Genomic DNA, 15,328 nt, shown 5'->3' on the forward strand with positions numbered 1-15,328 from the left:
AATTGTTTTGGTAAATTTGAGTTGACAGTAATAATGTTAGCTTTGTTTTCATTCAACTCAAGTAATTTATATATATATATATATATATTGTTGAAGATGAACAAGAAAAATTAGTGAGATTTTGCATACATTAACTGGCTTTCCACAAAGAATGTGAGCATTGGCAGAAAGATAAGCCTTACGGTACATCCCATTTTTCACTGTGTAACTATTCATATGCACAGTGCTATTGTTTACTGAACAGTGCAGGACTGTTGGATTGATTTTGTGTGTGTATATATATATATATATATATTAAGAATAAGAAGTTTTTATTGGAGTTGTTACTACTTGAAGTTATTTTTTTTTTAATTCTTTATACTGCATTTATTTTTTTTTAAAAAACTCTCTGATATGCTCTTTAGGCAAGTAGCAAATCATACTTATTTCTCAGCTTATTTGACAGATCTCGTTAAAAAAAAAGGTTAAATTTATCACCATTTTAATAATATTTATTTATGTTACAAAGTAGAGTTTTGATGAGTATAAAACAAATATTAAACTAATTTTTACGTTAATAAAAAAATTGTCACAAATTTATGTGTGTATGAACTATGAAGTACAATTTATAATTAAAAAGCAGTAAAAATTAGTTGGATAAAAATAATTGAAAATAAATACAAGTTGGACCCATTCACATCGTGTATTTGTCAATTTTACCACGTGGCAAGTTATTAAACCAATTGCACAGCATCATCCCTGTAAGAACACAAACAGCGAATCATTCCGTTATTTACGAAGTTTTAGATCATTGACTTTTTTTCTCAAAAACCCCTGACCTTTTCTTATTTATAATCGCACCGCTTTTGTTTCACAACACTTTTGCGAATCACCCCCTTTAAATATAACTATTTATATAAAGCCCCCTCTTCTTCACACCTTATCTCTCTCTCTCTCTCGCCCATTTGCGAGAACTCGAGCTCTCTCAATCTCTCTCTCTCTCTCGCTTCTTCTCGGCGCCGAGATGCAAGCCCTACGCGCAGCTCCGACCCGATGGTCTCCGCCTACGTCCCGGCGCCGGCGCCGGTGGCAAGACGTCCTATGCGCCGCCGCCTCCCAATTCCTTCTCCAGCGATCCGCGCATCGGCTGCTGTTGCATCGGCGCCGAAGCGGGAAACGGATCCGAAGAAGCGGGTTGTGATCACGGGGATGGGACTCGTCTCCGTATTCGGCAACGATGTGGATCTCTACTACGATCGGCTTTTGGCGGGGGAGAGTGGGATCGGGCTAATTGATCGATTTGATGCGTCTAAGTTTCCGACGAGGTTCGCCGGACAGATCCGAGGGTTCTCGTCGGAGGGGTACATCGACGGGAAGAATGATCGGAGGCTTGATGATTGCCTCCGGTACTGCCTTGTTAGTGGGAAGAAGGCGCTTGTGAACGCCGGGCTTGCTCTTGGATCGCCGGAGCTTGAGAAGGTAAAGCTCATTGCAAGATTGGTTTTGGATTTCTATGAAAAATTTAGGAACTAGGTTTTCTCATTCAATTTTATAGAGTTTTTTTTTGTCTGGTTTTTTTGGTTTCTTTGTGGAAAAGGTGTGATTTTTTTAGCTGGAATTATATATAGCACATTGGGGAAATGGTGCAGAGCTAAAGTGTTTGATGAATTGATTCTGGTGATTCACATTTATTTGTGATTCTTCAGTGATTTCTTTGATTAGTTATGGAAAAAGGTTTGGATTTTGGTGGTGAATCATACTGCATTGCTAGAAATTTTCATAGAAATAGCTACAATTATGTGGCTTTCTCTCTGTGTGTTCTTATGAAAGCAAGACTCTGAAATTGCTTGTTATAATTTTAGAAATCTATTGAATGTTTTTCTTATCTTTCTATATTGAAATGCTTATGAGTTTTTAGTTGAGACTATACTTGGCATTAAGATTTAGTAGTGATTCTTGGCATTTGTTTGATTTGTTATGAAAAATTTCAGATTTGAAGGTGAGTCATGTTAAAATGTGAGAAATAGCTGTGGTGATTTAAGTTTTAATGAAAACAGCTAAATTCATGTGATTTCCTTGTTTTGTATGCCTTTGCTTTCTAGGAGACATCTAAGATTGTTTGTTAGAATTTTAGAAACATAATGCATGCTTGTTCTTATCCTTTTTATTGAAATGGTTAAGATTTCTAAGCTGAAACTATGCTGCATTGTGAGCTTGCCATCAAGTGCATTAAGATTTCTTTTGATTCTGTTATGCAAAAGTGTCTACTGTGGCATCGTCAGAAAATTTTGTAAATTTGAGTTTATTTGTTCTTGAAATAGATTGACAAGGTTCGGGCAGGTGTGCTTGTCGGGACAGGCATGGGTGGTCTCACAGTGTTTTCCGATGGAGTTCAAGCTCTCATAGAGAAAGGCTACAGAAAGATAACTCCATTCTTCATCCCCTATGCAATAACAAATATGGGTTCTGCCTTACTTGCCATGGATATTGGTTTTATGGGTGCAAACTATTCGATTTCAACTGCTTGTGCTACCTCCAACTACTGTTTCTATGCCGCGGCCAACCACATCCGTAGAGGTGAGGCTGATATAATGATTGCTGGTGGTACGGAAGCTGCTATTATTCCAATTGGGATCGGAGGTTTTGTTGCTTGTAGGGCTCTGTCTCAGAGAAACGATGATCCTAAAACCGCATCGAGGCCATGGGACAAAGGCCGTGATGGCTTTGTTATGGGTGAAGGTGCTGGTGTCCTGGTATGTAAATGTTCTTTGAAAACTCATTCTCAGTCCTTGAACTATAGCTATACTTGAACTTAAGATAAGTTCATTTTTAGTCCTTATATAAGAACATTCCAGACATAGTCCCTAAAGAAGTCAATCCCTAACTATGCAAAAATGAGCAGTTATGGTCTCTATCCTAGAATTATTTTCAAACTTTGCACCAAAATGAACCTTTCTTTTGTTTTTTAGCGACCAAAATGAATTTTTAGGCATACCTTTTATCATATCATTTGCATTTGCAAGATCAAGTTTTTCTTCTAAACTGCTTTTTGCTCCTTATAGTTTCATTTGGTATTCTTATCGAATGGTTTGATCACATAAAAGGTTATGGAAAGCTTGGAACATGCAATGAAACGTGATGCGCCAATTATAGCCGAGTACCTGGGTGGTGCTGTGAATTGTGATGCATATCATATGACTGATCCGAGAGCCGATGGACTTGGTGTTTCGAGTTGCATTCAAAGCAGTCTTGAGGATGCTGGAGTAGCACCGGAAGAGGTAACCTTATAACATTAATCAGCAGTTATTAGAAAAGCATAGTATCCAGTATCCACTAGTAGTGAAAAATTCGGGAATGTTGCAGGTTAACTACATAAATGCCCATGCGACCTCCACACTTGCTGGTGACCTAGCTGAGGTGAATGCCATAAAACAGGTGTTCAAAAACCCATCCGAAATTAAAATCAATGCAACCAAGGTAAACCAAACAAGTTCTCTTCGATTATTTGTTTAGGCAATATGTTTTCTGGGGACGTCCCCTGAAAGCAAATCTAGGGAATGTCCCCACAATAGCCGTTAACGGCTGCTATTTCATTACTAACCCCAACCGTTAGGATCTAATGGTTGTCGTGGGATGTCTAGGGATGTCCCTAGATTATCGGTCCTCATTTGTTTATTTATTTTTACATGCTTATAATAATCTCATTAACTTATTTGCTGTTCTTCAGTCTATGATAGGACATTGCCTTGGTGCAGCAGGTGGTTTGGAAGCCATTGCAAGTGTGAAAGCCATAACAACTGGGTGGCTGCATCCTTCCATAAACCAATTTGTAAGTAACAAACCTTTATTTCTTTCTTCGGTTTTCTTTTAAAAAATATTGAACACAAACTTTGTTCTATATGAAATTGATAAAAGCTAGTATGGATATCAAACAATTATGAATGAATGCATATGAAAAGTATGCAAATATGATATATGCTTTTAATTGGGATCAAACTTGCAGGATCCAGAGCCTGCAGTTGAATTCGATACAGTTGCGAATGTGAAGCAACAACATGAAGTCAATGTTGGTGAGTAGCAATCACTTTAAAAGAATTACTATAACAATTCATGAAACTCAGACATTGCAACATTGATAATGTGAATGTGCTGTTAATTTTCAGCAATTTCAAACTCATTTGGATTCGGAGGACACAACTCAGTCGTCGTTTTCGCCCCTTTCAAGCCATGATTGATAAATTATTAGAGTTATCATTGTTGCAAGGGCCCTATACCTAATTGATACACATCACTCCGGAAATTGTTTCATTTAGAATGTTCTGCCAATTTTGGTACTAGGATGGTGAAGAGTTTGAGAGATGTTTTCCATGCTACAATTCAATTCCTTCATTTTATCTTTAATTGGATTTTTAATTTGTAGTACTTTTTCACATTTGATGTACTCCTTGTTGAACTCTTGAGTTTCGATCCAATTCACTGCTTTTCTTATGTATATGTTCAGCTACATCTTTCGTTGAATCTTATTTATTATCAATATTTTTTTTTATGTCAATTGTATTCATATATTCAAAAAAGAGGAAGGAATAAAAATTATGCATTAATATTTTTATTTCTGTTTATCTCATTTTAATCAACATAAATAAATAAAAATGTTTTACAAAGCACAGACAAGTATGATTTAGCGTCATTTTTTCAATAAAAAAATTAGTATTTCATTCTGTTCGTAACTGAAAGTTGGGTTTTACATACATTAACATCGGACTCAAATTTGACAAGTTAAAAAATAATAATAATAAAATACCAACTATATATTGTTACAAACGTGGGTACAAATAATATAATTGCACAGTATTTTACTACCAATTCTAAAATATATATAAAAAATTAAGTAATTATCATCATACAAGCTGTCAACACTATGCAAAATTTTATTAGACTCTCCTATGTTGGTCTTTTGTGTTTCTCGTTTTTGTTGTTTTATCTGTTTGTTAAAATTTTGTTATAATCACAAAAATTCCAATCTAACGATAATGGCTTCACTGTGAAAAGATGTCATGTGGGGCATTCAAATGTTCTAAGTAAATCCCATTAATGCATGTGATTGTGACTGATCCCTAATGTAGGTACAAACTTGTAAGCTAAAATTCCATATTATTAAATGATAGTACAGATTGGAAGATCAATTCCTAATTTATTGTTGAATGAGAAAACATAGGTTGAAAGATCAATTTTCAACTTTTATGGTATGGATTTTTATAAACTAAAACCCCATATTGTTAAATGGAACACAAAGAATAGACAATCAATTCCTAAGTGATTGTTGTGTGAGAACACAAGGGTTGAAATATCAATTTTCCACTTTTATGTATACCTCTGACTAACTATGCACAGTTATATTCCTTTACTTAATTTATGTAGTTTATCTATTTTTTTTTTAAATTTATTAAAACACCAAACTATGCTTCCATCAAATATTCTTACAAATTTTCACTGTATATATAAAATAACAATAACAATAATTACTCACTTGTATAATGATGCACAAACAATTCTTCTAAAGAAGGTACTCCTGCTCCTGCGGGCCCCCCTCAACCAACGCAGCAAGCTAAAATATTATCTCATCCCCTTTAATTTCAAAATAAACAAATAAATAATTATTTATTATTTATTATTTTAGTTATAGTTTTATTTTTTATTTCATTTTTATTTAAAAAAAATTAATTAATTAATTAAAAAAACAATAAAGAAACCCGGCATGCGTGAACTCTCCCGTCAACCCCATCCATCATCCTCCTCCTCCTCGCCGGCCCCCCCCTCCAATCTCCAATCTCCAATCTCCAAACCCTCATCTTCATCTCTCTCTCTTTCTCTCTCTCTAATTCTATGGACGAAGACGATGCCGCCGCCGCCAGATCCCGATCTCCAATCCCACCACCGAACGGTGCCGGCACCGTCACAATCGCGGCGGCGGCGCCGCAACACCAGCAACAACAAACCCTAACCCTAGCCCTCCCGATCCAGCGACCCAATCCATCTTCATCCTCAAGAGAGGACTGCTGGAGCGAGGGGGCGACCTCAGCTCTCATCGACGCCTGGGGAGAGCGATTCCTCGACCTCTCCCGTGGCAATCTCAAGCAAAAACACTGGCAAGACGTCGCCGACGCTGTGAGCTCCCGCGAAGACTATACCAAGACTCCGAGAACCGACGTCCAGTGCAAGAACCGGATCGATACCTTAAAAAAGAAGTACAAAATCGAGAAATCCAAGATCTCGAACTCACCTGCGTATCGATCTCCATGGCCCTTCTTCGATCGCCTCGATCTACTCCTCGGTCCAACTCACAAGCCGATCCAGCCGAAGCCACTCCGTAAACAGCCCCCCATCACCACCACAACCACGCCGCCGCCTCCGATCGAAGAAGAAGAAGAAGATGATGATGATTCATCGGAAAGCATCCCACCGGTGAGCGATCGGTTGGAGGGAGTGAGAGCGGTGGCGAAGGCGGTGGCGAGGTTGGGAGAGGTGTACGAGAGGGTGGAGAGAGGGAGGATGGAGATGGAGGCGGAGGCGGAGAGGAGGAGGATCGGGTTCTTCAAAGAGATCGAGAACCAAAGAGTTCAGTTCTATATGAAAGCTCAAATGGAGATCATAAAGTTCAAGAAGAAGCGCCCGCGAAGAAACGAAGACGATGATGATGATGATGGTGACGACGATGATGATGTTGATCATGATCGTGCCGCTGCAAATTAACACTGAGATTTATATATAATTATTTAAGTGTTTTTGTAGGGGTTTATTTGTAAATGGCCTGGCCTTGAATGGTTTTTCCATTGATGTCCTTATAAATTTATCTAATTTGCAATGCTTCATTCTTAAACACAGAAAAATGATAGTACATACAGAGATGATGTTGATGTTGATGTTGATGATGATTGGTGTTGGTTCAGTTGGACCAGACATGAACAAGGCCGTGTTTGTTTCCGGTGTAGATTTCGTTCCGTTCTTCGTCGTAGAAGAGGGCGGTGACATCTTCTAAGGCTTCTCTGATTGTGCTATGGATTGTGGACCTTCGGCCGGTGTCGAAAGCTGGTTCGGCGGTTTATCTGGAGTTGTGGATCGTCTGCACAGATTTTGGCAATGCATTTGCCGGTCATTATGTTGCTCATGTTGATCGAGCCGACAGGAGTGACTGTTGCTGTTGTTGTTGTGCCTGCAGATTTCAAACTAATAAGTATATATAGAGAATGGTTTTGAAGACACTGAGAAGTTTTATTCGAGAGTTTACCTTCTTGTCCTTCGCCTTGTTCGCATGCTTGTTCGGCTTTGCAGTAGGAAATAATGAGGTCCTGGTCACTGGTAATGTAAATGTTGTTGGTGTTGCAGTCAGGATGCCAGAGCAGATGGTCTTCAAAAGAAGTCACTAGCTCTCCGCCGAAGTTCCATACAGCAACCGTTCTGTTTCGGAATGTTAGGAAAAGATGGTTCTCGTACAGGAAGATGAATGCCGACGGTGTCATGAATTCCGTCCTGTTGACTTCAGTCAGCTCGGAGTTTCTCACCTGTTTGGGGACCAATCGTATTGATGTTATGACAATGTTGTTTAGAAGAAATAATTAGGTCAGACAAAGGGAATTAAAGCTCTCACATCCAGAATCTGAAGGTTCTCATTGTCTTGTTTGACGAGAAGCTTCTCGTTGAATTGCTCGATGAAGTCAACCTTCTTGTTGCGGTGCAACAAGTGATTGAAAGACTTCAATACTGTCCCATCTTCTACGTTGAGTATCTTCAATGGGACATAACCAGGCATTCGTTGAAGTATTAGTAACATGATCCCTGGGCTGACAAAAAGACAATATTAACCAGGGATCAGAACATGGAAGAATGCTGCAGTCAGAATTCCCAAGTCAATGAGGAAAAAAAAAATTATCAAACCTGATTTTGATCTCCTGCACATTTTTGTCAGATATTGAGTACAAAAAGTTGTAGTTCTTTAGGTCAAAGACCTTGTATGTGCTGTGAGTTTAAGCATGTCAGCTTTCTAAAAACACAAAAGAAAAAGAGGGCGATTGTACCCGTCATGTGCTGAATATGTCAGTACTTTCCCGTTTACATCGTCAAATTCAACAAATCCAGGCCATCTTAGTGATTCTGTTTCAAAAAGAGGGTAACCAGCATCTAATTGATTCCTCCTAATATACCTGAAAAGATGTTTCATCTCATAAATCATAACTGCTGAATTTCAAAACTTAAAAGAGGAAAGAAAAAGATGGAGCAACTTCTCTTTTCATTGAGAATTTTAACAATCAATCAGGAGGAAAAAGCTGGATAGGTTTGCAACCAATAATAATGGTTCCCCATTGGACTGATTTCATTTCATAACCTAGCATTGATGGGAATCAAACAATGGCACAGCAAAATCACTGAAGGAAACAAATAAAACATACTAATTCATCTGAAGCCATTAGGGGGAATTGAAATCTCCTGGTTTTGATTTCTTACTCTATTCTAGTGGTTCGGCATTTCAAGGAACTGAAATGATCTGATGCATATACTGATACTGTGATCAACGAGTCATTGTTTTTATTGTAGAAAAGACTTCTAATCACTTCATCAGGGCTTATGTTCAAGAAGCATATACGTTTATTTGTCGCTGTCAGCAAAGAGGAATGAGATGTCAAAGGCAATTGAAACAACTAAAAGAAGCAGAAAATAGGTGGACATAAAAGGTCTTACTTAGACTGAAAGCAGCACAAAGACCCGAATGGGCAAGCGCAAATATTATATCATTTGCTGCAACAATCTCAATAATTTTGGATCTCTTCTTGAGAAACTGAAGCTGAAGAAAGCAATTGATATTGTCGTCATATGTATCAAACTCCTCCTGCAAAGTCAACAAGACAAGACCTTTATGAGAACGACATTTATTTGCTATAACAGGAGATACGTATCATCAATACAAAAGCAAGAAATCATAGCATTAATTTTCCACATCAAACCACTTGGCAGTCAGTATCTACACCGTGTTCAGAAAATTGATTAAAAGTATAAATTGTGAATCAGCAAATTAAAGACTTGAGGTCGTTAGTCTGAAACGAGTTCATGCAACCATAGACAAAGAAGAAAACCACGATTTTAAGACCAAAAGAAGCAAACTGGTTGGGATGGTGACTTCAAAGTTCTATTATTTGCATCAACACTGCTAGAACAACCCATAAGATTCTCTATCATTTCTACCAAAGCCCAAATCTTAAAATGTGTCAAACTACAATTTAGGCATGTTTGTATGTTAATGTAGTTGAATATACAAATGCGGAAATGTCCAACCATCTGCTCAAAGTTATTTGACGCCAAAAATTAGTTAAGGAATGTAACCAAAGGCGGTTTGATATATGAAATCTAGTTTTCCCAAGAATGTGTTAACAACAAATACTCAAGATTTGTCGTGCATAGATAGAGATCACTTATCTTGCTTGACTAAAATAGATTGGTCTGCAAAAATGCAAATATTCTAGTTATTTTCCTCAAATTTCTGATACGATCAAATTTTTGTTATCTACCGCCTTCATATATTTATAGGTGATTTTATGAGGAACTAGACCTTTGTGATTTCACTTGAAGAATTCATGCATAGTCTAAGTGCATTGCACTAAGCTGCTGGACAAGCATAACATGGCAATAAAATTACATTTCAAACATTCATCTTATGCTTCACTACCACATGACGCATATCTAGCAGGTTTAATCTGATGCAACTCAATGTAGGCAATAATTTTCCAGAATCATAACTCCTTCAGTATCCTATAAAATTAGGGAATAGTTAATAGTCTTACATATGGTCCTTTGCACATTCAGGATGGTCCAAATACGTACTTTAAATTGAACAGCCATGGTGAAAGTAAAATTACGTCAATGGCTAAAACACCATCTTAAGTTTTCTCTGGGTTTTTTAAAATTTGGAAGTGGTCTTTCACCATCAGATAATCAATTTGTTCCATGCAAAGTAACTAATAGGATCGACCCATACAAGCGGGAGTCTTGTTTCACGTAAAGAAACAATTGTGACAAATGAAATTAAAAAGGTATAAAGAAATTTGTTACAAAGCTTAGATCAAGCAATAAGCTATGCCTTGATTTAAGTTTAATTTATCATCTTTGGATCAAAATTCTAGAAAATATCTATCTTCTATATGGTCATTTCTTTATTTTCTTTTCGTGGCTATTTGAAGATGCATGCATACATTTGGTGCTTACGGCTCTGGCATAACATGCTTATGCTAGTATTATGCAGTTGAGCACCCATAATTGTAGCACGAGTAACTTTACATTTGGATTATTGCATTAACTTAATCATCTGAATTTTTTCCCAAGGTACATTATAAATTTTAGTTGAAGACTTGTTGTTTGCAAATGTCCATAATTAGTTCCATGCCTAGGATCTAGTGGAATTAGAGAACATTTTTCTACAATAGGATCACCATTGCCCGAACAAATATGTTAATAAACCTATGTTAAGTCTTTGAAAGAACATAAAACTGCTGCCCAATGTTTATCCTCGGGTTGAATATCTCTATGTACCTGTAATTTCTATTGACCTGACTCTCTACGCCTTATAACAAATTGCTGAAATCTTGCTTTAGTCCAAATGACATATGCAGTATGCAATCTCCAATTGCATGCCACATTCCAAAACAATAGTCATCATTTTCAATCATTTCTTCGTATAATAATTACAATTACTGAAGCAAAACACCCATGACGTAGCTACAAGCAGAGTTTTCTAATTGAAGCTATGAAAAGCCATTTGCCACACCATTGCACCTTCAGGTTACTAGAGCAATGAAATTATCCTAAAATATAAAAGCGGAGAAAATACACAAAGCAACATATGAAGATAAATAATTAAAAAGGTAGAAACACCAACATTTCCATCTACCAAATTTGACGCAAGGTACTAACGACAAAGAATGGATAAGAACATGCATGAAGCTCCAATAATTATAGGGAAGATCTCAAAACTCCAAATAATTATTCAAAGTAACACAATAATCTTCCACAGCCAAAACCTTTGCCCATTTCCATTTTCTTAGAAATGAAGAAAAACAATTTCCAAAAACAAAAGCATTTGACTTGCTTCAATTTGCAATTATCAGTAATGAATTCCAACTTAAGCAAATGATGATCAAGCCTCTAATTCATTCATACAAGTTAAACACACCTACAAATAATAGCTACTTCAACATGTATGTTAATCCAATCACTATATAATTCCTGATCACAAGTGCTTTCAGCTTTCTCTCAAATCCAAAGTTCTTTAATCCCAAATTCATGGTACAAGGCAACTTAAAACCTAAGCATCCCAATGCAAAACAAAAACATGCAATCAAGAAGCTCAAAATCATCAGAGGAAAATGAGTAGAAACCCTAGCCATCAAAACCTCACCACAAAGCCTAAATCAAGCTGGAGACCCATCCATTTTCCACACTCAATTCAAAATAATCCCACCATGAAAACACCCAAACACCACCGCAATCAAGCTAAAAGAGCTAAATTTCTCGAAGCTATCAAAAGCACTAAAACTCTCGAGCTCGACTAAAGACCTGAAGCTGGATGTTGCGGAACTTCTCAGGCGCACTCGTTGCAGTTCCCCGCGACAAGTGAGGCCGCGCACCGATCTCCCGGCGAAAAAGCTTCTTCACCGAATTGCTACAGTCCTGATCCCGCTTCCTCGCCTCCCCATGAGCTCCACCATCCTTTCCTCTCTTCTTCGCCGTCACCCTCAACCGCACCCGTAGCAGTGACTTCTTATAGTTCTCCATCCGATCTCGCACCCTCCTCCTCAACCAAACCAAGCAGAGAGAATCCCCCGCTCAAGCTGGAGCTGAGAGATGGGGATCGGCAACTACCATTAGGGTTAGGGTTTCTCCAACCCCCATGGAAACGGGGACCTCGTCGGAGAAGGAAGAGAAGAAGAAGAAGAAGAAGAGAGACAAGAATGAATGCTCTCGAAGTTCTTTTTGCCAAATTTTAAAGAAAAAAAATATTTAAAAAAAAAAATTTAGAGAACTTGATTAAAATGGATGTATTTTTTTTATTTCCATTTTATTTTTCATTAATGGAAACTATTTATTATTATTATTTATTAAAACTTCATTTCTGTTTTTTTTTTCTATGTTTTTACATCTTGTGGGATTTTAATTTTTTTTTAAGAAATTTAATCCATAAATTTTTGTTATTTAAAGTTATAGGTAACACGTTACAACTTACAACCAAATAATAATAACAACAATAATTTAAAAAATTAGGATTTATATTTCACACAAAGTATAAGTATACTCCCTCCGTTCTTTTTTATCTGAATAACCGAATCTCACAAAGTTGGTTATTTCACATAATTTAATAAAAAAATAGTTATATTTTCAAAATTATCCCTAATTTATATCAGTCACATATTAAATTTCAAGAAAAGAATTGAAACTGACTGTTAGGGTAATTTTAAAAAAATAATAATAAATACTTCTTAATGTTTAAAAGTGACGGATAAAAAAAGAACATGAGTTTATGATAGATAAAAAGGAACAGAGAAAGTAATATTTAGTTTGCAAACTAATTAATTAATAATAAATAAACGTTAACACTTGGAAAAAATAAATTGTGAATTTATTTATAATTTTTTAAATAAATGGTAGTTAATGAATACTAGTGCATTTTTCTTCATTGAGAACTTGATATTAAGAGGTAATCAATGCCCAAAAAGAAAAATTTTGAGTAGTTATGATGTTTCTTTTGTATATTTAATTTTTCTTCCATATAGCTCCTAAGCTACTAACCATGCTCTTGTTCTTTTTGTTTGTTTATTTAATGATTCAATAAACTTTTTTTAATATTTTAATAAATATGTGTTTGCTTTTCATAAAATAAAATGAATGTAACTTAGAAATAATTATACAATTTGTAATTAATTCATTGAAGAAAAAAAAAACTAGAATATTTAATATAAACATGACTGTAAACACGCTCATTGTCGTATTTATCATTTTCTATTAGGTTGGCTTTCCGGCATTTTTATTTTTATTTTTATTTTTATTTTTTTCATGCATTATCTTGATTACTCAAAGTTGGTATTTTTGTTAATGTTTCTAATTTTTTAATATTTTGGTGATTTATCTATTTTTAGCTTCATTGACCTAAATTTAAGTAAAAGAAAGCTTTATTATAATAATCCTTATTTTCAACTAAGAATGATAACTTAGGTATACCAAACATCTTAAATAATTTGTCAACCCAAAATAATACAACAACAATAACAACAAATTTATTAGAAAATTTTAATAAAAGCCAACGATCCTTTTAATCTATCAGTATTTTTTTGTCAAAAAGACAGATTCAAACTTCAATTCATGTCTAATAAGGGTGTATCGAGCATTGAAATATTACCTCCATGTTTGTGTATATTTTGATATGATTTATCCATTTTTTAAAAAAGTAAGTTATAATCTAGTGATTATTTGTTGAAGAAGAATTTCTAATGGCTTGCTATTTTTCGAATTTTTCAATTTGTCAATTTTGGGTCTAAATACTTTGATAACTTAAATCAAATGATGTTATATGTTTCAAAAGATCACACATTTGACTTTAAGTAATGACTTCCCAAGAAGAACTTTCACTAATAATTATTAATAAATTTAATATTAGTATTAGTTACAAAGAAAAATTTATCCCATGATAACTTTATTATTAACAATACAATTTTTTATTTTTCTATTAAAAATTTTATTTAATTTATTACAAATTCATAACTAGATGTCCCAAAATAGTGGTTAAATTTCCCAAAAAAACAAGTGCCTTTTTAATAATTAAATTATTGAAAAATTCACAATTGAATATGAATAAATATTAAAAAAAGAACCATGCATCGATGGAAGAAACGTATAATTAAAAGGATTATTTAGTTAATTTTATCTAATACTTTTAATTAATTGATTAATTAACCAATTAATTAATAATTAGGGTCTGTTTTGGTGGGCCAATAACGGATCTATGAGGGACGGCCGAGTCAGGACCCGCTAAAGTCCAACCCGTGCGAGACACGTGATCTTCATCACTAAACACATTCTTAATCACCATCTTAATCTCTAATTAATTATTTTTTTCCATCAATGACAATGACGCAATGCGTACGCACTTTCCCGCCTCCATCGTAGCGCGCCAAAAGCCGTTATTCTTCGCAATCTCCGCCACGTGTCACCATCCTAAACCTTCTTAATTTTCTATATAAAATTTCGATAAGTTTTCTATATATACCCTCAAACTTTTAAAAATAAATAATTTCATTTAACTCTCTTCAAATCTTATTTTTACAATATCATTTAGTTTTTCAATAATATAAAGATATTTACCCAAGTTTGCACTTATATTCATGAATAATACATTATACATGAGATGAAAGAGTTAAAAAAATATGGCAAAACATTATCCACAACACCCAAAGGAAACTACAGGATAGTCTTGTTAAATAAATCCCAGTGAACCACATGAGGTGATTAGATGTATGGGGCAGAGAGCCTGTGGTACCCAAAGCGGGATGGGCAAGTTTGGTTCAAATATTTATAGATCGGGTGGATCTATATGTTTCAGGAGGGGAGACGAGGTGTAGTATAGTCTGGTCAGTACATCTATTTTGGGTATAGAGTGCCATAAGTTCGAATCCTGTCATCTTGATGTTCGTCCCAGTTATTATTATTATTATTATTAAAAATGTTTAATAATTAAAGTTATTGTTTTGGAGAAAAGGAGCGGACAAAACCCACTGTAGAGCTGGGGACGCTGCATGGCCTCGCTGAACAGTGGGGATGGGTGCAGCTCACGTGGTACCGAAACCACCCATACATAACTACTATTCACGACCCTGAAATGTCATGCTCACTGAGAATCGAACTCTCATCACTCGGTGAGAGCTCTATCGGTGACCTATATACCAATAGACCCGAAGGTCGTTGGCTAAAGTTATTGTTATCTATGATTATTGTTTGGAAATAATTAGCACTCTTCAAATTCAGGGGCATCTCAAGAGAGCACACCCTTGAAAAAAATATATTTATATCGTTAAAGGACCATTTGGAACTTTCACCTGTGATTAGCAAGAAAAAAAACTCAATTAAATATTTTTATAAGGGTATATACGTAAAACAAAAGATTTGAATGGGAAAAAGACAACGGTCCACAGAGACGGCTTCAATTAAAAAGCTTGGCCGGCAAACGACCAAATCAAACTCTGTTGAAAATTCAAGAACAAATGACATAAATTTCTCTCAAAATTTTCCAAAATTTATATTTCATTCTTAGTTTCAA

General features: G+C 35.5%; 3 protein-coding genes across 3 annotated transcripts; 2 read left to right on the top strand and 1 right to left on the bottom strand.

The window, feature by feature from the left end:
- Nucleotides 1-928: 928 nt before the first annotated feature.
- On the top strand, nucleotides 929-4,471 carry LOC120254245 (3-oxoacyl-[acyl-carrier-protein] synthase I, chloroplastic-like). Its single transcript, XM_039262385.1, has 7 exons — nucleotides 929-1,458; nucleotides 2,301-2,732; nucleotides 3,084-3,257; nucleotides 3,343-3,456; nucleotides 3,707-3,808; nucleotides 3,983-4,049; nucleotides 4,143-4,471. The coding sequence occupies exons 1-7, from the start codon at nucleotides 1,033-1,035 to the stop codon at nucleotides 4,208-4,210; spliced, it is 1,383 nt and encodes a 460-aa protein (XP_039118319.1). The 5' UTR covers nucleotides 929-1,032; the 3' UTR covers nucleotides 4,211-4,471.
- A 1,176-nt stretch (nucleotides 4,472-5,647) lies between these two features.
- On the top strand, nucleotides 5,648-6,900 carry LOC120254237 (trihelix transcription factor ASIL2-like). The gene has a single exon (XM_039262376.1). It carries the CDS (start codon nucleotides 5,863-5,865, stop codon nucleotides 6,727-6,729), a length of 867 nt encoding a protein of 288 aa, XP_039118310.1. The 5' UTR covers nucleotides 5,648-5,862; the 3' UTR covers nucleotides 6,730-6,900.
- Nucleotides 6,901-6,979: 79 nt separating this feature from the next.
- LOC120254236 lies at nucleotides 6,980-11,990 on the bottom strand. Its single transcript, XM_039262375.1, has 8 exons — nucleotides 11,578-11,990; nucleotides 8,713-8,860; nucleotides 8,479-8,629; nucleotides 8,052-8,177; nucleotides 7,912-7,992; nucleotides 7,625-7,817; nucleotides 7,265-7,538; nucleotides 6,980-7,189 (listed from the first exon to the last, which is right to left on the bottom strand). The coding sequence occupies exons 1-8, from the start codon at nucleotides 11,794-11,796 to the stop codon at nucleotides 7,032-7,034; spliced, it is 1,350 nt and encodes a 449-aa protein (XP_039118309.1). The 5' UTR covers nucleotides 11,797-11,990; the 3' UTR covers nucleotides 6,980-7,031.
- Between the last annotated feature and the right edge of the window lie 3,338 nt (nucleotides 11,991-15,328).

The sequence above is a fragment of the Dioscorea cayenensis genome, unplaced genomic scaffold, assembly GCF_009730915.1.
Source record: "Dioscorea cayenensis subsp. rotundata cultivar TDr96_F1 unplaced genomic scaffold, TDr96_F1_v2_PseudoChromosome.rev07_lg8_w22 25.fasta BLBR01000392.1, whole genome shotgun sequence".
In the NCBI taxonomy this organism is placed as follows: Eukaryota; Viridiplantae; Streptophyta; class Magnoliopsida; order Dioscoreales; family Dioscoreaceae; genus Dioscorea; species Dioscorea cayenensis.